The sequence below is a fragment of the Balearica regulorum genome, chromosome 2 (genome assembly GCF_011004875.1).
Source record: "Balearica regulorum gibbericeps isolate bBalReg1 chromosome 2, bBalReg1.pri, whole genome shotgun sequence".
NCBI lineage: Eukaryota > Metazoa > Chordata > Aves > Gruiformes > Gruidae > Balearica > Balearica regulorum.
Window position 1 is genome coordinate 160,433,443 of NC_046185.1, and position 23,713 is coordinate 160,457,155.

At 43.5% G+C, this 23,713-nt stretch overlaps 1 protein-coding gene across 1 annotated transcript; it reads left to right on the forward strand.

Moving 5' to 3' along the window:
* Positions 1–1,099: 1,099 nt before the first annotated feature.
* Positions 1,100–16,764, forward strand: XRCC2 (X-ray repair cross complementing 2). Its single transcript, XM_075746690.1, has 3 exons — positions 1,100–1,266; positions 5,931–6,012; positions 15,787–16,764. The coding sequence occupies exons 1-3, from the start codon at positions 1,105–1,107 to the stop codon at positions 16,500–16,502; spliced, it is 960 nt and encodes a 319-aa protein (XP_075602805.1). The 5' UTR covers positions 1,100–1,104; the 3' UTR covers positions 16,503–16,764.
* The last annotated feature ends 6,949 nt before the right edge of the window (positions 16,765–23,713 follow it).

The following is a 23,713-nucleotide window of genomic DNA, read 5'->3' on the forward strand; positions in this document are numbered from 1 at the left end:
ACAGCTATCCAAAGAGACCATCTCCTTTCCATGCTTTAATGAGCATATTAGGACTTGACACTAAAAGTACGGGTTTGAGTTGGGTTAAATCTGACTGACCTTGTGGAAGCAGGTGGCATCCATCTAAAACCTTGAGTTAGAGTCAAGTGGCAACAACAGGGTGTTTTGAAGAGAGGGAGCATTGTATTTAGGGCTGAAAGAGGGTTGAAAGAGTAAACAAAGCCACTGCCTTGCATCTGAGGTTAGATTCTTCTGATTTGTGATGCATTCAGGACCATGCTAGCAGAAACTCTTTTTATATAGACAAATATGATTTCTTTGAAGAAACAAAGAACTCCACCACCAGTTTCTCCTCCTAACTGTAAGAACGTGCAGTATCACCGATAACCTCGTTAAACCCAAAGGGATGATATCATTAGTGCTCTTTGATATGCAGATACGGAGAGTTGCTATTCTTATCCCACTGTTTTTGCAGTTAGCCTATGGAAAACACAAACAGGTTCTCCGTGTTCTCCCTGTGCTCGTCCCTCTCGCTGCCTCAGGTTGCACAACCTCAGCAGATGTGGTCCTTGGGAGGAGCAGGTCCTACCAACGGCCATGGGCATGCAGTCACCCACGCAAGGGACTCACCGGGCGTTTGGCTCCTGCCCCGGAGCATCGTGCGCCACATAAGCCTGGTTCATTCAAGGAACATATGTAAAATATTCCAGACCCCTTTTAATCTAGGCCATAATTGATAGCTGGCTTTTTCAAAGAGCAATTTTGCAGGCGTCAAGAGTTTAATCGCGGCCGTGCAGATGAGCTTCCTTTGAGTCACGTCAGCTCCAGTATCAGAGATGAGCATCCCTTGAGTCACGCCAACCCAGCCACCTGCCCCCATTTCATCAGGAGGAAAAACTCACAACACCTAAACCACCGATCTATAAAAAGACAGGCCCTTTAAGAAAAAATAAACAAACACCCGCCTCCCTACAGTGACCGGTCTCTCGGGAATCCCAAGCGGTGCTGGGCCGGCGGGCACGACAAGAGCCCGAGGCGGGACTCGAACCCGGGAACCTGAAGCACGGGAACCCCACCCCACCCTCCCCGGGGGCTGAACCACGCATGCGCAGAGCGGCCGACAGTATTGCGCTCGGCGGGGAGGGGGGGAAACTCGCGACAGCGCGCTTGCGCTGTAACTGCTGCCGGCTTGGAGTGGGATCTGCGGCCCCCTCCCCCAGCTGCGCCATGGGTGACGCGTACCGGAGGGCGGAGTCGGGCACTCAGGTGAGGCGCTCCCCCACCCCCCTCCCCTGCCCGCCCTGGCGGGTTCTCCTCAGCCGCGGGGCGCTGGGTACCGCCGGGTGAGGCTAGGCGGCAGCCCGGGGAAGGGGAAGCGCCGGGCGCTCCCCTCCGCCCGCCCCGAGGGGGTGGGGGACGGAGCGACGCACCCCCTCGGGGCGGGCGGAGGGGAGCGCCCGGCAACCGCGGAGTCTCCCAAGGGGGCGGTGTGTGAGGGAAGGAGGCGGCGGGGGGGGAGAAACCGCGCCGCAGAGCCGCGCCTATCCCGCTTCCCTTCCCCCTCCCGTCTGCCGCCGCCGCCTCCCCTGTGTGAGGTGGGGAGGGAGCGAGAGCTTCGTCAGCCCCGGCGGTGCGCCTCACCCTGAGGGGAGCGGCGGGGCCCCGGGGTGTTCAGTCGCCCGTGGAACGTTTCGGTTTTGCGGGTGGGTTCTGGCTGTGAGGCAGGCGGCTTCAGGCAGGATAAGGGTAGCGTGGGTCTCGGTCCTGCCTTTGTGTCCCCGGCTCTGAAACTCGGGCTGAATGTCTGCTATGGCGGTCCCTTGCAGCACGGTGTGTGTGTTATTCAGGTGTTCCACTGATTCCCTTATAAATGTTTTCTTCGTGCTCTCCTTTCCAAACACAGTGGTTGCGGTAAGGGAGAGGAGCTGTGAGAAATGTTTGGTTTAAATAAACAGTATGGAAAGTGGAATTGTTTTCCTATTCTTTGGGAAAAGGGGTTTGACTTCGGGGTTTTGGTGGTGGTGGTGTTTTTTGTTGTTTTTTTTTTTTTCTCCACTGGATGGTTTATTTGTTTGTGACTTATACTTGCAATCAGCAAGTTAATTACTTGGAGATTTGTGTGTTATTACTATATCAGTATATGCGGAGTAGTGCACATAAAAGCATAGAAACCTGATAATATTTATTTCTTGTTAAAGCTCCCATGTTTTTTTCAGTGGGACTTAAGTCCCTAAGCCCTTTTGACACTTCAAACTCCCCTAGTAACAGCTGTCCACTATCAGCAAATATACACAAATTAAGGACATGAGTTGGGCTCTGTGTCAAAGCAGGTAAATGCATTTATTTGTCCACATAAGCTATGGCAGCAGGGTATGCGCGTGGCAGGAACTGCCCGTGATAGAATGGATTACCAACCTGAGTGAGGGAGGAATTGATAACCCCTGGGTTAAGAATGGTTAACGCACAAGTACATTGTCCAGGAAAAAATGGTAAAAGCCCTTGAAACAGAAAATACTTAATTTGAAACAATACTTCCTCAAATAAGCTCATGCATCAGATCAGATTTTAGTGAGAGTTATACTGAGACCGCAGTCTTGTATTCTTATTGAATATAATTAATACAACAAATTAGAACTTCTCACAAAACACCTTTGGGGTATCACAATAAAGTAAATGATAAATTGCTTGCATATGTCTTTGTGCCCAAAGTTTACAACAGCTCAGTCAGAGTGGTTATAGCGGTTGAAAATTAAATTTTGTCTCGTACTCGAGATAGGTTTGTATTTGTAAATAGCCTGTAGGTTAGCTCACAGCCTTTAACAGAGCTCGAGTATTTAATTTGAATTTCTTTAACATTTTAATGAAGTAATATCTCATTTCTGACAAGACCTACATGTATGCTTACATTTATGCATAGCTTCCTTGAAACCAATATAGTGTAAGCATATAATGTATTAGTCAATGGGACTGTCCATATGCATATTTATTAAAAAGATGAAATTGATAAATTATAAAAGACATAGTTGAAATATTTGAGACCCATCAGCCTTGTCATTAATGAAATTTAACCCAACTGTTGCCTGACTCGTGCTGCATAGCTTGTTTTCTACACGTAGCCGCACATATGTGCAGTTTCTTGCTAATATAATTACACTTTTGAAGAACACCTAAGAGTGTTTACCACTAGCAGGTTGCTAAAAGGGTTTTTTTGTGTAAAATAAGATTAAAAAGAGCATTATGAAAGAAGAAATGAATATCTACAGTGAAATTATAGAATCTGAAATCTCTAATATGCGATTTGAAATTGTTTTGGTGGGGTTTTTTCCCCAAGCTCTTCCCACTCAAAGGTTCCCTTCAGCAGTTCTGTGTTCTGTATGCTGTTTGTGAAAAAACTTGGGATGCCTGATGTCCCCCATCCAGATCACCCTTTAAATGATGTCGATCTCCCCCCCCCCCCTTCCTCATTTTACAGAAGAAAACGTGAGCAGGCAAAATGGAAATGCCTCCCCTGGAACAAAGCCAAGGTGGCTTTTGCCAGTTTGGAAAAACCCGTGTTGTCCCTGTCTTTAATGTCGACGGAGGTGAGGGAGGTGAGGGATTCCTGTCTAGTGACTCCTCTCAGCTTTGCTTCCATCACTACTGCTGTAGTGTGGACAAACCTTTGTTGGATTTGCAGGAAAATTGTTAGCTGTTTCTGCCAGGAACCCCGTTGCTCCCAGCGTGACACTAATGAGGCAAGTGCCTGTGGAGATCCTGCTTCAGAACTCGGAAGTAAATACAAGTTTGATAAAAACACAGGTGCGCTATCATCAGTGAATTATCATAAATTACCTACAGGAACAGTGCTCAGAGTAAGCACCTGTAGTTATTTAAAATGAATATATAAACTCATCATTTAAATAACCACAGATTCATACTTAAACGATAGCGATCAATCTACTGTGCATTTCCAAAGCTCTAGCAGTAAGCTTAAAAAGGTGATAGTGTAAGAAGAGATGGGGGCTCCTCGTTTCCAGAAGAAATAAACTGCAGATGCTGTATTCATTAATGTAGAAATAAATTTGGGAACAGGAGGCTGCAGAAATGTGTTCAAACCAGCGATAGTTGTGACTCCCGGCCCCAGCAGCACCCATAATCGAGCCCCTGTGATCGCCACGTGCCGCAGCTGTGCTTCCTTTGCTGAGAAGTGAAGAGCATCAGACAGCAGCAGCAGGCGGTGGCTTTCCTGTTTCTCTTGACTTCCAGGGCCGGATGAGGGGACGAGAGATTCCCGGCCCTTCTCCGTGGTGGGTGCAGCCTCTCCTCCCCTGTCGCCGTGGGCTGGCATTGGGGGCCAGGGCCAGGCGCAGGCAGCCACTTGCACAGGAGGGCTGCACTTGCAGGGTCTGCGATGGCCCTCTTGGTAGTTGCGAGCTCCTAGTTTACGTGCCCTGACATGCATTCCTATGTTCTTGTGTCCATATGTCCATCTGGATTTTTGCTTTGTCCAGGTCACAGAACCCTGCTGGATCCCAAAATACTCAGGAGTTCATGGTGTGAGCGTTTGCTGCGCTGCACAAATGTGTGAAATGTAATGGGACGGTCCACAGATCCAGAGCAAGGTCAATTCAAGTGTTTTTATGGCCCTTCAGTGGACGTGTCAGAAAACTCTCCTGAATATGTGTGAACAGGCAAACAAAGGCAAACACATTGACATTTTGTTAATGGAAGGGAATGTTAAAATGTCAATGAAAATGTCACACTTAGATTCCCATCGTGAGCACTTGAAGTAAATTCAGGGCCATTTAATGGAGTTTTATTCTACTATTAAAGGCAAACACACAACTGTTTAAACAACTTTTAAGACAGTTCAGAGCAAATGTTGCTCATCGATGTGGCAGGGAGGGAGGAAAGATAAGGCAGCGTGTGTTTAAAGGTGTGTGCTCACTGCTTGTTCAGTGACCGGCTTTAAGGAGGACGGGATAAAACTGAACTGGATTTGTTTTGTTTGAATCTTTAAATGACAGCTGAGTGTCTTGGAGAATTAAGTATTTGGCACCAGGGTACCTGTTCTGGCAATGCTCTGAGCATCCTGATAAGTGTCCGTTCCCGGGTGTGTTAATATACGTAGGGAATAACAGCTCTAGCATTGGGTGAAATGTTAATTCTTGGTTTATGAATGTATGCCAGAACTACGAATAACACAAATTATGTGAATACCTGTCTACTTGCTATGCAAATACCTGTCAATTTAAGAAATTGTCTATGAACTTTGGACTAATTTGTTTTACAATGGACTTGCTTTACAAGGGGCTTTGGAGGAACTTTACAAATTCGAGCTTGCTTTAGAAAGCTTCTTGCAGAGCCACTGGCGGCTAATTTCTTTTGATCGTTCTTAATCCATACTATGTTTGAACAAGTAACTATGATACAATAAGATTGTAGTCCAGAAGAGTCCTGTATAACTTTTCAGGTGAAATGTACATGGTTTTACTTACAAATGCTCAGAGGGACTGACTCAGGAGACTAAATGATGAGTAATGTTGCAACTCTCAACCAGTAGTTTGTTGTGGAGGTGATGGTTATTACAAATGATCTTCTTTCCCTTTGTTCTGTCAAACGGCAGCACTGCTGTGTACCAGAGGCAATCCCTCTTGCTAGTCTACCTGTGCAGCTTTTGCTTTTTCTTTTTTTTTTAAGCTTTCTTTCCCCTAACGTATATCCACTCCTTATTGTCATTGAGTCCCTGTGCTAATTGTCTGTGTGCTAATTGTTGCTGTAGTCCAGACTAAAGGTTTTCATATGTATTTATGAAAACATTTTTTAAATCAGACTAATCTTTTGATAGGGCTGTCATGGAAAATTCGCAGTTCTCGGAATCCTTTAAATTTGATTCCCCAGGTCTGTTATTTTGAATTAACAGCAAGTCTCTTCTGTCTTTTCTTTAAAAGCTACTTGCACGACTTGAGGGCAGAAGTTCTCTGAAGAATCTTGAACCTTCTCTGTTTGCTGAGGAAGGATCTCCTGTTCATGGTAAAAATGTATCTTTATCCCATTTAGGGAAAAATGTTGATGTAAAAGTATTCTCAGAGTAATATGACAGAGATAAGCAAACAAGTAGATCCGAATTTTAATTGTTGATGTAGTTTTATGCAAACTAGAGAAAATGAAATAATGCAAACACCATCCCGAACTTTATTAAATTGACTTTAAAATCTACTTTAGGGGTATCAAAACATGGGTGTAGGTGAGTAAATATCAAGCACGTTGCTCTGTTTCTAATAGTTTTACAGAAATTTGTTCTACGTTCTGTCACTTAACCTGTTTTTTAATCAGAGGTCTAAAAAAACACCACGAAGTCATAACTGCAGAAATTTGCAAAGAACTCGAGGTTCAATAAGTAGCAAAGAGTTCAGTGATACGGAGTGGTCTGGATCAGTCAGGGAAAGGGGCATGAGCAAACAGTACTTTTCAATAAAGCCGTCATCAAGCCATTCAGTCTTGGCCTGAAAAATCCTGATTATATGTAGATGGAACTTTGGAAATGGTGCCACTAGGAACATAGGTATAAATCGGCTGAATGAGTTCACGGACAATGTTAGGATCAAAATGGCTTGTATAGAACTTAAGTAAATAAATGAGAATTTCAAATTGGAGAAATTGGGCTACCTCCCAGTGATGCCAGTACAACAAGTTTAAAGTAGATTCTTCTAGCAAGAAGTTTTTAGATCAAGATTGAATGTTTTAATGAAAGAAATTACTCAGCTAAACAGAAGTGAGCATACTTAGTAATTCCTTGATTATTCAGGAAGTCAGACTGGTGAAATTGTGTGAAATTTCACATTGTGTGAAATTTCATGGATTTCACAATGGAATGGACTGATTACACAAAACTAGACATATATAGTAAAAAAGGAGTATGAATGGCAAACTGTAAGGCTTGTGCTGTGAGGTACTACAGTTGAATATATGTATGAATGAATGGATTTCATATTAAAAGTATGTGGCTGCAGAGGTTATCAAACGCACTTGTCTGCAGTTTGAATTCCTACAAATTGTAGAAGGTTCAGAAGAAAGAGCAGAAAAAGCAATAAAAAGAATCAGGATAATTGGATGAGAGATGATGCTCAGTCTACAAATGCGGTCGCTGTGAGACTATTCGTATATTATTTTGCAGCACTTGAGAATACATTAGGGGTTTAGCAATATATGATTCCTGCCTCTGAAAGTTTCAAGTATGATATAACAAAGATAAAGGGCAGAGAAATACTGGTAAGCCTGTGCAAATGGAGCAGAAAAGATTACTTAAATACTCTGAATTCTGAACTGTTTTGTTACTCACGAGAAGAATTAAGAACCAATAGTGAAATTTGTATATACTTCACAAGGCTCCTGAAATGTTAACAATTTTTTAAAAGATGAGATATTTTTGTTTTTAAAAATGCAGTAATAGAAAATGTTGGTCTTTTAGTCTTTTTTTTTAATGAACTTTATACATGAGACAAATGTTTAAGACTAAACTGAGCATATTGTGGTAGAACAGACTATAAGAAGCCTTCCTGGGGGTCAGTAATTGCCCTTGCCAGTCCACAGTGTTACATAATTTCATCATCAAATTATCAGCTTTGATCTTAAAGCTATGTTAGGTTGTTCTAGACTGTTCAAAGACTGTTCCAGAACCTCAGTTCTGAGATGGCTAGAAACCTAAATTCATCACTGGTTTCTCTATGCCAACACAGTCATTGAGCTTCTGAAGCACTTCTATTTTTCTTCTGCTTTTAACAAATGACATGAGTTATTATCCATATTGGTCGTGCTTTTTGGCTGACATTAGTGAAGGTGCGTAACATATTAGCACAGATCTTTAGCTTTATATACATAAATGGACTTCACCTTTTATTACATTTTTGTTTTGTCTTTTAATACCACGGCATTTATGTGAGTCCATGTGTTATTTTGATGTGTGTTCTCATAATTCAGTCTTAAATCCCTGTTGAAGACCTACCTCTCCATTTGTCATGAACTTGACTTTTAGTAGGTCACTGTGGAATACTGTAATAGATTGCCTACGAAGTCTGGATTGAACAGCTCTTAATCTAAAATGCTATGATTAAAGCAATGCAAAGACCCAAATTATTCTTTTTCCTGATGGTATTTGAAACAAACAAACATAAATAGGAAGTTTCATTAAACTGTTCAAAGGTTACATCATAGTTAAGTGTTCATAACATGTATGTCAGAGTACTATAAAATAGGAACAACTAATATAGGTACTGCTGTGATATTCTAGTCACTGCTTCTAATTATGATGGGCTTGCATATTTAAGAACACATAAGCATATTAATTACATACCATTTCAGTTCTTCTGAAATGAAGCAAAAGTGACACGAGCTTTAAATAATCATCCACTATTGCCAGTCATATTTCTCCAATGCCACTGGAATGAAGGTGTGGGTGTCAGTGTAAAGCTCTGATGTTCAGCAATGGTATGACACCCAACATTAACTTGGAATAAGAAGGCCTTTCTACTTCACTTATAAATGATACAAATATTAGTGACAGTTTCTGCACAGTATTGTAAATTACTAGGCCAGTAACTTCAACGTATCTGATGTGAAACCTGCAGAGCTATTGCTGAGTATTCTAATAGCCTGTTTGTAACTGCAATGTCAGAAAATAGTTTAACCAACATTTGCTAGTGTAATGATTACAGACAAAACTTAAGGCTTGTTGTGGTTTAACCCCAGCAGGTAACTCAGCACCAGGCAGCCACTTGCTCCACCCCCAAGGGGGTAGGGAGGAGAATGGAAAAAAAACCTTATGGGTTGAGATAAGACAGTTTAATAGGATAACAAAGGAAGAGAATAATGCACAAATGCAATTGTTCACCACCTGCAGAAAAAAAACAACCCAATGCCCAGTCTGTTTCCGAGCAGCGATCCCTCCTCCCGGTTTGCTTCCCCAGTTCTATCCAGAGCACGACGTTCTATGGCCGGGAATATCCCTCTGGCCAGCCTGGGTCAGCTGTCCTGGCTGTGCTCTCCAGCTCCTTGTGCCCCTGGCAGGGGGTGGGAAGCTGAAAAGTCCTTGGCTTAGTGTAGACCCTACAACTGCCTGGCAACAACTACAAACATCAGTGTGTTATCAATGTTATTCTCATCCTAAATCCAAAACACAGCACTAGACCAGCTACTAGAAAGAAAATTCACTATCCTAGCCGAAACCAGGACGGGGTCTTTTCATTCAAAAGATAACGCTAAATTGGTGAATAGGACTGAGCACAATGTTTCAATTAAAAATATATTAGTGTTACATAAATATTTATGTTTATGCAACATCATTTAGTTTATCCTGTTAGCCACTACATAGCAGTGGACTATTACACTGTTTAGTCTGACGATAGTGGGCCAGTTCGAGCTATTGTGAGCCAAGCAATGTGCTGGGTTACTCCTTAAAACATGCTTCTTGAATTTGTCAGTGCTGAATTTCATATGAAATCATCCATCTTGATCTGTTAAATCTTCACAGTCTGAAGTCTGTCTTAACCCAATTAGTTTGTCTTCTACATGTTCAGGCCGGTCGGTCTCACCTCCGTGCCTGGCAAGATCATGGAGCAGACCCTCCTGGAGACTATGCTCAGGCACATGGAAAATAAGGAGGTGATTGGTGACAGCCAACACGGCTTCACTAAGGGCACATCGTGCCTGACAAATTTGGTGGCCTTCTATGACGAGGTTACAGCATTGGTGGACAAGGGAAGGGCAACTGACTGGACTCTTGCAAAGCATTTGACATTGTCCTGCACAACATCCTTGTCTCTAAACTGGAGAGACATGGATTCAATGGATGGACCACTCGCTGGACAAGGAATTGGCTGGATGGTCGCACTCAAAGAGTCGTGGTCGACAGCTCAATGTCCAAGTGGAGAACGGTGACGAGTGGCATTCCTCAGGGGTCGGTACTGGGACCGGCACTGTTTAACATCTTTGTTGGCAACATGGACAGCGGGATCGAGTGCACCCTCAGCAAGTTTGCTGACACCACCAAGCTGTGTGGTGTGGTCAACACGCTGGAGGGAAGGGATGCCATCCAGAGGGACCTTGACAAGCTGGAGAGGTGGGCCTGTGCGAACCGCATGAAGTTCAACAAGGCCAAGTGCAAGGTCCTGCACGTGGGTTGGGGCAATCCCAAGCACAAATACAGGCTGGGTGGAGAATGGATTGAGAGCAGCCCTGAGGAGAAGGACTTGGGGGTGTTGATTGAGAAGCTCAGCATGAGCCGGCAGTGTGTGCTTGCAGCCCAGAAAGCCATGTCCTGGGCTGCAATCACAAGAAGTGTGACTAGCAGGTCAGGGGAGGTGATTCTGCCCCTCTGCTCCGCTCTTGTGAGACCCCACCTGCAGTACTGCGTCCAGCTCTGGGGGCCCCAGTACAGGACAGACATGGAGCTGTTGGAGAGAGTCCAGAGGAGGCCACAAAGCTGATCAGAGGGCTGGAGCACCTCTGCTATGAGGACAGGCTGAGAGTTGAGGTTGTTCAGCCTGGAGAAGAGAAGCCTTCAGGGAAACCTCATAGCAGCCTTCCAGTACCTGAAGTGGCCTACAGGAAAAGTGGTGAGGAACTGTTTGTCAGGGAATGTAGTGACAGGACAAGGGGGAATGGGTTTAAGCTGAAGGAGGGTCGATTTAGATTAGATGTTAGAAAGAAATTCTTCCCTGTGAGGGTGGTGAGGCACTGGAACAGGTCGCCCAGAGAGGTTCTGGAGGCCCCATCCCTGGAAGTGTTCAAGGCCAGGCTGGATGGGGCTTTGGGCAATGTGGTCTAGTGGAGGGTGTCCCTGCCCATGGCAGGGGGGTTGGACCTAGATGGGCTTTGAGGTCCCTTCCAACCCAAACCATTCTGTGATTCTATGATTCTGTGTTTTGCCAGGCTAATGGAAAATTCATCTACTGCTGTTTTTAACATCAGGCAACACCAATTCTAATGGAAAAATTTCCTGTTAACTTTCTTCCATGTTAAAGTGTCTGTTCCTACTCTGCTGCTCAGACTGTTTCCATAACAGTATCTCTTTAATAATCTTCCTTTCGAAGTATTTTGACATGACTGGATGATGCTCGTACTGATCACTAAGTTTCTTCCATGACTGTGAGGGTGTCAAAGGCTTCTCGAAAATGTTGCTGGCAACACTTCCTCCTCTGCTGTGTATGGTTTGTCCTCTCTGATCCAGAAGGATGAATTTCCCCTCTTATCTTACTGTAACAGCCTGGTTGCTAATTTAATGAAACCCTACATTTTTAGATGTTCTATAAATGGCTTGTTTTGCACCCGTTCTTCTTGTGGGCAGCCTCTTTGATAATCATGAAGGCACAGAAACCCCCAACTCTCTTGAGGTTTTCTTACAGTCCAAACTGTTACTCTTTTCAGAGTAACTTAAGTGTTTTGGTCAAACTACAACCTGAATGTGTATCTTGTTCAGCAATATTGAACAAGCTTTGAAGGGTGCTTAGCTGTCTTGCTGTTAAAATTTATAAACTGCCACCACAAAAACTCCTAAGAATGATTTTTCATTCAACTTAGAATTTTTACTTAAATAAATTTGTTAGTTCTGGTAATAAAAGCTCATCCAATGTTATTCTGTGCGTTACAGCTCCCTTAGGTAAAGTTTTATAGGAGGTAACACACAGACATCCTGATAAAACATCTGGAAATGGATAAAGTCAAGCATTTATTTCTATTTTTTTGAATCAGTACCAAACAGTAACTCAGACTTGTCCACTGCTGCTTCTGAGTGACAATATAGAGTTGTTGTTTTTTCTTAAACAAGTCATATTTTGCTGTAAAGGTAGGTGAAGCAACTTGTATTGCGTTTGGCCCAATTCATTTATTGGTCTGGATTCAGAAATGCCAGTCAGGGTGGCAGAAGTCTTCTCCCAAAGCCAGTGGCAGACAGAAGACAAATTTTGTTCCTTGAGAAGTGCCTTACGCAATTGTTCTAAAATATTTCAGTAGACTTGAAATATGAGGGAATGACCTACCCAGCACATTTAGGAGGGGTTCTTCCAAGCTGGTATCTTATCCTAACAGGGTGCGGTTATGTCAGTGCCACAGTCTGTGTGACAGCAGAGCAGCTGCTGGCTGCGAGTGGCAGAGTTGAACATTGCGATCTCGGAACAGGAAGAGAAAATGAAGATTTATGTCATAGGAAGTGTAGTTGTCTTTCATCTCAAAAGTGAGGAGAGCCATTCAGAACAGATAAGTAAGGGTTTGAGAGGCAATCAAGCTTTTTAATAAATTTCAAAGTATCAGAAAGTCAGGAAAATGGAATTGCAGTTGTGGAGCAGCAGGAATTTCATTATGGAGACACAGGCAGTCTGAGTGTCACCAAAATGGATAGAATTGTCACATGAAGTGTAAATTGCTTTCAGCGCTTGCAATGGGTGAAATAAGAGCTTAGTTCTTTCCCCACCACCCTCTGCCCCTCATCCCAAGCTGCATCTTGACATTATACGCATTTATGAACAAGGACATCCTCTGGAAGTTGAGTAATGATTTGAAAAACCCTGTTAACTCAGGCAGGCACAAACATGTTTAAGAAAAGTTGCAATTAATTCTCTACTCTTGCATCCCCCCTATGAAAAGCTGTTATGCCATTTGCACTTGCCAAGGCCACAGAAATCTCTCACCTTCCTGCAATTATAGTTGTGTGATTCTTCTTACTGCATGTATTTCCCCTTCTGCCTAAAATCCAAAATGTCATAAATAAATAATCCAGTTTCCAAAATTAGAAATTTATAAAGAGCAACTAATAAATTAACTCTTTTTAGAGTCTTGCTCTTATATAAAAGACATCAGAAGAGTTTGGAAAAGACTTTAGAGTATCTTGCATTCACATCCAACAAAAGAACTGGTTTCCTAGTAATGCTTTTTTAATTAACATTTTAAATGTTAATTAAATTAATTAAATGTTAATTAAATTAATCCCCTCTTCAGGGATCTGCTTGGTAGAGTACCATGGGACGAAGCCCTGGAGGGAAGAGGGGCCTGAGAAAGCTGGTTAGTATTCAAGGATCACCTCCTCCAAGTGCAGGAGCGATGCATCCCAACAAAGAGGAAGTCAAGTAAAAATGCCTGGAGGCCTGCATGGATGAACAAGGAGCTCCTGGACAAACTCAGATGCAGAAAGGAAGCCCACAGAGGCTGGAAGCAAGGGTGGGTAGCCTGGAAGAGTACAGAGGAATTGTCCGAGCAGCCAGGGATCAGGTTAGGAAAGCTAAAGCCCTGATAGAATTAAATCTGGCCAGGGACGTCAAGGGCAGCAAGAAAAGCTTCTATAGGTACATCAGTGATAAAAGGAAGACTAGGGAAAATGTGGGTCCTCTCCAGAAGGAAATGGGAGACCTGGTTACCCAGGATATGGAGAAGGCTGAGGTACTCAATGTCTTTTTTGCCTCAGTTTTCACCATCAGGTTCTCTAGCCACACCACCCATGTCGTGGAAGACAAAGGCAGGGACTGGGAGAATGAAGAACCGCCCACTGTAGGAGATCAGATTCAAGACCATCTAAGGCACCTGAAGGTGCACAAGTCCATGAGACCTGATCAGATGCATCTGTGGGTCCTGAGGGAACTGGTGGATGAAGTGGCTAAGCCACCAGCCATTGTATTTGAGAAGTCGTGGCAGTCCGGTGAAGTTCCCACTGACTGGAAAAGGGGAAACAGAACCCCCATTTTTAAAAAGGGAAAAAAGGAAGACTCAGGGAACTACAGGCTGGTCAGTCTCACCTCCATGCCTGGCAGGATCATGGAGCAGATCCTCCTGGAAACTATGCTCAGGCACGTGGAAAATAAGGAGGTGACTGGTGACAGCCAACATGGCTTTGCTTGAGGGCAAATCATGCCTGACAAACTTGGTGGCCTTCTACGATGTGGTTGCAGCATTGGTGGATAAGGGGAGAGTGACTGATGTCATCTACGTGGACTCTTGCAAAGCATTTGACACTGTCCTGCACAACATCCTTGTCTCTAAACTGGAGAGACATGGATTCAATGGATGGACCACTCGCTGGATAAGGAATTGGCTGGATGGTCGCACTCAAAGAGTTGTGGTCAAGAGCTCGATGTCCAGGTGGAGAACAGTGATGAGTACCATTCCTCAGGGGTTTAATATCAGCAACATGGACAGTGGGATTGAGTACACTCTTAGCAAGTTTGCTGATGACACCAAGCTGTGTGGTGTGGTTGACACGCTGGAGGGAAGGGATGCCATCCAGAGGGACCTTGACAGGCTGGAGAGGTGGGCCCGTGCAAACCTCATGAAGTTCAACAAGGCCAAGTGCAAGGTCCTGCACATGGGTTGGGGCAATCCCAAGCACAACTACAGGCTGGGTGGAGAATGCATTGAGAGCAGCCCTGAGGAGAAGGACTTGGGGATCTTGGTGGACAAGAAGCTCAACATGAGCCGGCAGTGTGTGCTTGCAGCCCAGAAAGCCAGCTGTGTCCTGGGCTGCATCAAAAGCAGCGTGACCAGCAGGTCAAGGGAGGGGATTCTCCCTCTCCACTCTGCTCTGGTGAGACCCCACCTGGTGTACTGCATCCAGCTCTGGGGTCCTTAGCACAAGACAGACACCGAGCTATTGGAGTGACTCCAGAGGAGGCCATGGAGATGATCAGAGGGCTGGAGCACCTCTCCTATGGAGACAGGCTGAGAGAGTTGGGATTGTTCAGCCTGGAGAAGAGAAGCCTTCAGGGAGACCTCATATGAGCCTTCCTCATACCTACCCTTCCAGGGGCCTACAGGAAGGCTGGAGAGGGGCTGTTTACAAGGGCATGGAGTGACAGGACATTGGGGAACGGCTTTAAACTGAAGTAGGGTACATTTAGGTTTGATATTAGAAAGAAATTCTCCCCTGTGAGGGTGGTGAGGCACTGGAACAGGTTGCCCAGAGAAGCTGTGGATGCCCCCTCCCTGGAAGTGTTCAAGGCCAGGCTGGATGGGGCTTTGGGCAACCTGGTCTAGTGGAGGGTGTCCCTGCCCATGGCAGGGGGTTGGAACTAGATGGGCTTTGAGGTCCCTTCCAACCCAAACCATTCTATGATTCCATGATTTGTGAACAAAGATCCTTTGCTTCTGACTAGAGTCTTCAGACTGTAGAGTTGTTGCCTGGACTTGAAGAAATCTGTGAGTCCCCCTTGTAAAAAGCAGCAGTTTCATGTGATCACCACAGAGTAATATAAGTGCTAAATAAATACACTGGTGTTCTCTTTACTGGTCACAGATTCCTGTTGGTATCCTGTGACATGCAGATATTGAATAAGCATACAGCAGACATGAAATGCCGAAGGACAGTCTGTGCTATAAAAATAGATGTGCCAACATGGTTTGTACCTCTAATTTGGCAACTTTCTTTTGTTTGTCCTCTACTTTTTTATTTATTTCTTAATTTTGTGCACATAGTGTAAATAGATGGTTTCTTAGCCACTTTTGTGTAGCAGCTTCCTTTTCAGCCTTCATCTACCTGTAATGATATAGATGAAATCTATACCTTTTATTGATATCTGTGTCCTAGATGCTGTTGGCAGGGTTTTTTCAACCTTTTTTCCCAGTTGATTTTCTTCACTTTAGAGGCCTTTCTTGAAAATTGCAATTTCCCTTAGTAGATGCTAACCAGGATTTAAGCAATTTTATGGATATCAAACTTTCAAAAATGCATTTTCCATTTAGTGGAATAGCAAATATTGGTTCAGTAAACAATGAAAACTGAGCTCTAAATTCTCTTACCTGACAGCTTGCTGCTTTGTCTTTGAACAGGAGATGTCGTTGAATTCCACGGTCCAGAAGGAACAGGAAAAACAGAAATGCTTTATCACCTAATAGCCCGCTGCATCATTCCAAAGTCAGGAGGAGGACTGGAAGTAGAAGTCATGTTCATTGATACAGACTACCATTTTGATATGCTTCGTCTAGTTACCATTCTGGAGAACAGATTGGCACAAAGGACGGAAGAAATAATAAAGCGATGCCTGGGAAGGCTTTTTCTTGTGAACTGCAATAGCAGCACTCAGTTGCTCCTCACTCTCTACTCTTTAGAAAACATGTTTTGCACTCACCCCTCTCTCTGCCTCTTGATTTTAGACAGCATATCAGCTTTTTATTGGATAGATAGAAGCAACGGAGGGGAGAGTCTTAAGTTGCAGGAGATGAATCTGAAGAAATGTGCTAACTTTCTTGAAAAGCTTGTGAGGGAGCATCACTTAGCCCTCTTTGCAACAACACAGACGCTTATGCAGAAATCTACAAACTCTGCAGAAAGTTTTTTTCCTTTCAAACTTCAGCATGAAACCGATACAGACTATAGACCTTATCTTTGTAAATCATGGCAACAAATGGTAACCCACAGGATATTTTTCTCTAAGCAATGTAATTCTGGGAACAGCAAAGCTTTTACAGTCATTTCTTGCCACCTCAAAAGAAACCATGTAGTAAAACGTTCATTTACTGTTGCGGAATGCGGAGTTCAGTTTTAACTTCAGTTTGTTTTTTAAACATGGAGCAAATCGTGGTGCTTAAAGCCTGATTATGTCTAAGTAGATTTTAGTGCCTTTTAAACTAGTTGGTTGTTGCTAGGTGATTAACAATTTTTGTCACCGTTTTCTTAAAATTTAGTGAAGGGCAGGAAATGGTAAAATTTTTGAATTACTGTACATGTTCAGTCCAAACTCGCGAGGAATGTTGAAATTTACTTGTTTGTGCTTAATGCGTAAAGAGATTAAATCAAGAAAATTATAACCGAAGACATTTTAAACTCGACTCGTAGTATCCTTCAGAAATCCAACCTATGTGATATGTGGCCAAATGCACTGACTTCATTTCTGGGTCGTACTGCTTTACACTCCTCCTCTTCCAAGCTACAGAAATAGGAGCCTAGTTGTCCGTGGGGGAGACTGCAAAAAAGGCGAGTGTTCGCTCTTAATAAATATTGGTCTTGGTTTATTCCCAGTAGCCTAGGGCGTATGAAATGCATTCACTACTTTGCCTGAAGAAGAGTATTCATTTTCACAGCCTGTTAAATAGTGGTAATCCTGACCACGCTTCTCCAAGCTCGCAGCCTCTCTGTTTACGTTAGCATGTGCTTGGAGAAGCACAGATTGCAGGTGTTTCCACCCTTACAGACATCTGGGTTTGAAGAATCTACAGCTATCACAGAAATGGAGGCCTGATTTCCATAAATGAAGGAGAACTCAAGACCCAGCTCTGGGTACCTGTGAGTTTGTGCTGCATGCAGCAAACAGTTCAGTCTTTGAAAATAATGAAGTGTGGGTTATGGGTTGTTTTGGGTGTGGGGGGTTGTTTTTTCTTCGTTTAGGTTTTTTTTTTAGAGGTATGCATAGACCCTTTTTTTCTCTGCCTTCCCTCATTATTCCCTCCCACTTCTTTCCCTTCCCCCACTCTCTCTAAGAAACCCAGGAATGCCATGCCTCTGGTCTTTACCAGTGTGTATTTGCCACATGCAGAACATTTGTGTGCAGGATTTGGCATGCAACATGTTGCAATTCTGGCAAAGAAGATTCAGAACTTATGGGAAATGCCCTACAGTTCTGGCAAAGAATACCATATTATTTATTAACCTACAGTGCCCTTTGAAAGCTTCAAAGTGCTTTACAAGAAAGAAAATTGCACACAGTACCTTATGGAATACAAAAACTTATGTTACCTTACAAATTTAAATTACTCAAACAAGGGGAAAATATTTCTCACAGCAATATTCGTTCAGTCATGTTGCACAGCACGTTTTATAGTTTAGATTGAACAGATTATTAACAAAAATGCATATTAAGAAGTATCTAGCACAGTATCTTTTTGAGGAAGATGCCTAAAAAACTCCATTGTGAGACACTTAACCTTGTAATTTCCTGACTTCTGAAGCCAGCTTTTTCAAGCTGAATGTATATCGGGATTCCCAGCTGTGTATAGTTCAGCTGCATACCCAGACTTCTGTACATAGAGGTAGGAGCGTGTATCTTTACTGTGGTTTAGAGAAATTGGCATCTCTGTGATTTGGCTGGATTTTTGCAAAGACGATGAGCGCCCTACCTCTAGCAGCAGCCAGTACCACAGGTTTTGGGAGGAGTGTGAGAAGACTCAGTTTTCACTGGCAGAGCCTCCCCCAGCACAGGGCTTGGGGAGCTCCTGACCAGAGTTTAATGGCCATTGATCGGACCCGTCCTCCAGGAATTCATCCAATCTGTTCGTAACTAACTTTACCCTCTTGGGTTCCACTGCGTCTTTTCACAAAGAGTTCAGATTAATTATTCTGTCTGTGGGAAAACTCCCCGCACTCCATTTTAATCCTGCCATCTGATCACTTCTTCACACCATCAGTTCACTTTCGCTGTGAGACATGAGCGAACTTTGCCTTTTCAACATCTCCGCAGAGGTGATGATTTTATAGACTGTCATTTCATTTGTGCTTTCTCTTCCATCAACACCAGTATTTATTTCATTTCAGAACTTGCCTAACTACCCAAATACATGAAAAACAAAACCATTCAGCCTAGGCTGGACCGAAGCTGGATGGTTTAACATGACTAGACACTTCCACTGGGAATTATGATAAAGGACATACTTGCATTTTTGTGTAAAGAAACTGGGAAGATTCAAGTAGAACTACGGAACTTTTAGATGGGAAAATTATAGGACTACATAATTTCTACTACAAAAAAATAAAGAACAATCCCCTTTTCTATCAGAGAATACAGCTCCACTGAAGATTAACTGCTTCAGAAAATCATACTTGCTAAAAAATATGTTTGAAAAAAACCACAATGGAAATGTTCTGGCATTCCCGTCTGGAAAAAAAGCTTTTATATTGTTCACAATGTAGTTTATATTTTGCATTGTACTATAAAATAAATGCCTAAATTGAAATGAAGCCAAAGTTCTAATTGATCAAAAAGAGCACCTCAGGAAATTTTGAAATTTTCCAGTTTTATTTTTACTTTGAATGCAGATTTTTTTTAAATTCTCTGGTAATTGTAATATTCATGCTCTGCCCATTTATTTTAGATGTATAGCAAGCCTATAGGCGTTCAGAAATGCTGAGTATATCGCTGTGAGTTTGTAGGAGGGATAGGCAGTATGCAATCTGGGAGTGCACTGACCTTATCCTCTGCCACAATTAGGCCATTTGGAAGAATGAACCTTTAGGATACAAGTCTGAGAAAGATGCAGTGATAAAGAACCTGGGAAGCAGCAATTTTGTTAGTACCTTAATGAACTGTGGGTATTAAAAATGGGGTTTGCCATTTTTTTTAATGCAGAATGTTCTTATTTTATGAAGAATATGGAGGGGGTTTTTTATTTAGTGTATAATATTAAATCCAAATTCTCCTCTTTCACCTAGACCTGAGTTACCACCCAGTCTCCAGCCCACTGTCTAACCTGGAGTGACCTGTGCTGCTGCAGCTCAGTCTCGCAGGGAGGAAGCGCATTTTGGGTTAGCAGGTCTATGCTGCTGGAAATTGGCCCTGCAAAGCTAAGCGCCACCGCATGCCAGTAATTGTGAGGATAGACTGCGTGTATTCCTAAACTCTAATTTATCCAGGTATTTGTTGGAAATTAAAATCATGTCAGTGTCATTGTTCTTCAGCTCAGTGTTGTATTATCAAGGCTTTTGTAGGCATAGAAACTTTTTATATTCCCTAGAATTTTTGTTGCTTCATATGCAATGTTGAATTAATGCAGCAAGCTTGAAATAAAGAGGAACTAGTTCACCCTTTTTTCCCCTCATCCTTTTTATAATGAGAGCGCTTTTTAGCAAAACCAAATCAAGGTATGTTTCACGTTTTATATTTATTTTTAAATAAACCGGTATTTCTTATGGACACCTGGAAAGAAAACGTGATTTTTATATTCAGCACAAAGTTCTTTGTATTTCTAGACTTTTTATAGAGCAAAAAAATACAAGTAACAGTTTACTTGGTTTAAGTTTGTACTTGCACATAAAATTCAAGTTTCCTTTTTTCTTACATAACCAGCCACTCAGTTTTCCATAGGGTTTGGAAATGGCAGAAGATAAAGGGTCTCATGTGGAAACATACCTGAAACATACCTGCAGTTGTATTTTTGCTGGAAACTGATGGACAAAGGCAGAAGGCAATACTGTTTTGATGGCTGTTGGACCATGTCCTGGTGAGGAACATGACATTTTAGTTATTTTCTGTGGTTGCTCCAATAATTGTCTCCTGAACTTCTTTATTGAAATGTTTTTTTTGATACGCAAGTATCATACCAGGGCAATGGGCAACATCATTTTGTGATCAGCAAGCCTTATGCCAAACTTAATACCCACCTCAGGAGAAAGCCATGCCACACCACGCCACCAAACTTGAGTTTGTGTAGGAAGTTGTAGTGAATACTCACCTGTGTAAAAGCTGCAGACAGTTGTAATGTTTCCAACAACTGCAGAATAGCATGAGACTTGTGCATTCTGTAAAGAAGAGGTAACACTGGAAGAGCTTGGAAGCCTTTGGCAGTGGAAAAATCTTTTAGACTGGGAAAGGAACATTAGTACAATGTATCTGCATGATCGTCTGGATAGAGAAAACTGATGACCTGCAGCAGTCTCTGAAATAAAAGGTCTGGCCATCCCTGTGCCTGGAAGAAGACAGCAGAGCGGCACTGAGCTATGAATAACGTGTAGTACAACAAAAGGATTCTTGAACTGTTAACTAACACGTGTAGCATGGTAAAGCTTTCAAATACAAAGTTTGCCATAGCTGAGCTGCAGGTTCTTCCCACCAAGGGATGAACCTGGTGATGGATTCAACTATGTAGATGCTGCATAGCTTAATTATAATGAAGATGTAAAACCCTGCTCCTCTGGACCCAGGAGGAATTAAATGTAAAAACAGACTTCTTTATGGGTGGTTTTTCTTTCCGTGCAGCTCTAAGCGCCTTCCCAACAGTCAGCACTGAGCCCCAAAAGCACTCTCACAGCTTTCTATGTCAGGACCATGCTCTACTGGAAGTGGATCATTTTCTCCTTTGCTGAGAGTTTTCACCCTTTCTTACTAGCGCAGACTGGGATACCTGAATATAAAAGATCGAACCCATGTGACACATCAGTGTAACTGGTAAATACCTTTGGAGACTTCATTGTATTTGCGATCAGGAGTAATGAAACATTGGAGTAGCTGATTTTGAAGAAACGTGGCTGTGACTTTCCTTGGGAAAAGTCTGGCAGTCTTCCCTTGGCTTTCCTGCACCGCTTCGCATCCTGCCCCAGCCAACTGGTCGGTGTACCTGTGTGGGCCTCAGTGCTCAAGGATAGCAGTGACAAGATGTCACCGCCTTGCCAAATGCTGGTGAACAGCCATGTTCTGGGTCTTGGCACTCTCATACTGCAGGAGTTGGCACAACCACTGTAGTTTTTCATTTAAGCCATTTGCCAAGCTTCTTTCTCATACTTGTAGCTGGGCCTATGCTAAAGACCTCCCTAGCCCTGTGGGGAGAGACGAAAGAGAAGAAATCCTGGTTTCTGAGTATAAGAAGGACAGGATTTTTAGGCTGTTGCTACAAAAAGAGGCCAAGCAAGGCTGTGGGGTTCCTGGCAGTGGCAGGTAAACGTCAAGACCTCAAAGGTGGCTTGGTGAAGGTCAAGGGATAGACTTTACATCACCCTTACCAACTGTCCATATTATGAAGAGGTGAGTAGGATTTTTGACTTAGGATATCTGCACAGTCACACACTTTCTATACTGCTGAGAGAGAAGACCGTGCTACGGTGGGCAGTACTGTCTCTGAAGTGAATCTCAAAAGCTCTGCTCAAACCTCATCACTGACAGATCTGTTCTCCAGCCCAACATCTCCATGGACTCCAAGCCCCCTCCTCTGTAATACGAACAGCAGTGCTGCAGAGATCAGTAAACGACATTGCATTTGCCTTTACTGGATGTAGCGATACCGTGTGTGTTGGTAGATGGTGCTGGGCCTGTCAGCTGGGGCAGGATTGAGCCACACTTTCCAGCTTTAACAGTCTTCTGCATATCCAATGTGATGACACTGGTCAGTGAAAATGCAATAGCAAGTCCACAGCCTTTGAACGGCCAGATCACCAACTGCAAACCCAGCCTCCAGCCTCGGTCAGCACCTCAGTAGGACCATCTCTGAGCCACCAGCTGACCCCTAGTCTTTGTGCTGTGTGCTCACCAAGTGCAATGAAGAATCCTTTTTCACAGACATGTACAACTCGAAGTATTGTCCAACGGGTGTGTAACAAATCTATGCCGTATTTGGACCATGCCATGAATGGGTTTAGAAAATCAGCGTACAGTAGTGGAGAACTTATCAGAGCGGGTTGATTTCTGCTCAGTAAAATCTCAGGCAATTTTAAAAACTCTGAAGCTGCTTTTGACCTGCAAAATAATAGCAGGATGTTTTTCTGATCTGTTAAAGAGCAATTGCAGAAATAAGTAAACAAGGCACCACATGGCACACCACAATTCACAAGGCACAAGTAAGATTAGTCCCAGAGAGACCCACAACTTGCTATAAAATGGCATTAGCAGCACCAAAAAAATTACCATCTTCCCAGGGAATATAAAATGGGATTTTTAGGTACAGAACCTTCTCGCTGCTTTGCACAGTGGCAGTTGGACTTGATGATCCTTATGGGTCTCTTCCAACTGGAGATACTTTATGATTCAGCCAAAACAGTTGTGCCATTCCAGCTGCACATCAGGAGGTGTTAGCCTAGTGAATACTAGCGGTGTGTCACTTGCTGGGTTCCCCTGAGCCTTCCTCAAAAAGCAGCACGCCTTTTCTATTTTGGTTCACAGACAGGGACGTGTCCTCCAGTGAACATGTTGGCTGCAGCAGTGCAGTATGATGACATTTCCTAAGTGGACCTCAGCAGGTTCCCTACACAGTTAATCTGAAGGCTGATCACACGCTGTCTCACTAATGTAAAGTGCAATACACTGGAGGAACAACCCAGGTCATCTCAGGCACCTAATACCACCCCTGAAATGATGGAGGTTTCTTCTACTCCAAGTTCAAAACGTGTGGAAGGGCAGCTGGAAAAGAGTCTTCAAGGTAGGGGCATGCCACAAGTGGGAAGAGGCTCGCGAGTATAAAACTGTGAAGAGTATTTTATAAAAATTTTCTTTTGCAAAGCTGAGTAGCGAATAAGAGCTTATTATTTTCTCATCCAACAAGACTATCAACTCACACAGCCACACCATCCAGAAGCTGGGAGTTTGCTACTACCCAGATTGAGTAGGGAAGTGAGAGGGGGCAGAGAAGAAGAGAGGCTGTTTGGGGAATTCCTTGAGGCTTTGCTGAAACATGGGAGAAAGGAAAGCCACATGATCATCAAAAGCTGGCAGGCAAAGGGCTCCGTTTCACTCACGAGCCTGTAGAAAAATGCCCACGATGGCAAGGAATGGCTTAGCTTGAAACAGCGAACAGACGCTAAAATGGTGAGGAGGTTGCAGGAGCAGCCAGTGGCCACTGTGAAGAGGAAAACCTGTCTGGAGAGGACATCACCACCAGAACTGCCGGTCTGCTCCCCTGAACTCTTGTCCTGGTGGGAACAGCAGATTGCCACACAAAACCCCTCTCGGAGCTCCTTCCAGCTGGAGACGGGACAGAGTTCAGTGCCTTCGGGCAAGCAGGAGGCTGGTGGGAGGCCACCCTGTCCCCATGGCTGCTGAGCAGCCTTGCCCCATGGTGGGGA

Coding starts and splice junctions, on each gene's coding strand:
- XRCC2 (XM_075746690.1), top strand. CDS start 1,105: ATGCGCAGAGCGGCCGACAGTATTGCGCTCGGCGGGGAGGGGGGGAAA. Junction 1,267..5,930: donor GGGCGGAGTCGGGCACTCAG/GTGAGGCGCTCC, acceptor TTTCTTTAAAAG/CTACTTGCACGACTTGAGGG. Junction 6,013..15,786: donor GGAAGGATCTCCTGTTCATG/GTAAAAATGTAT, acceptor GTCTTTGAACAG/GAGATGTCGTTGAATTCCAC.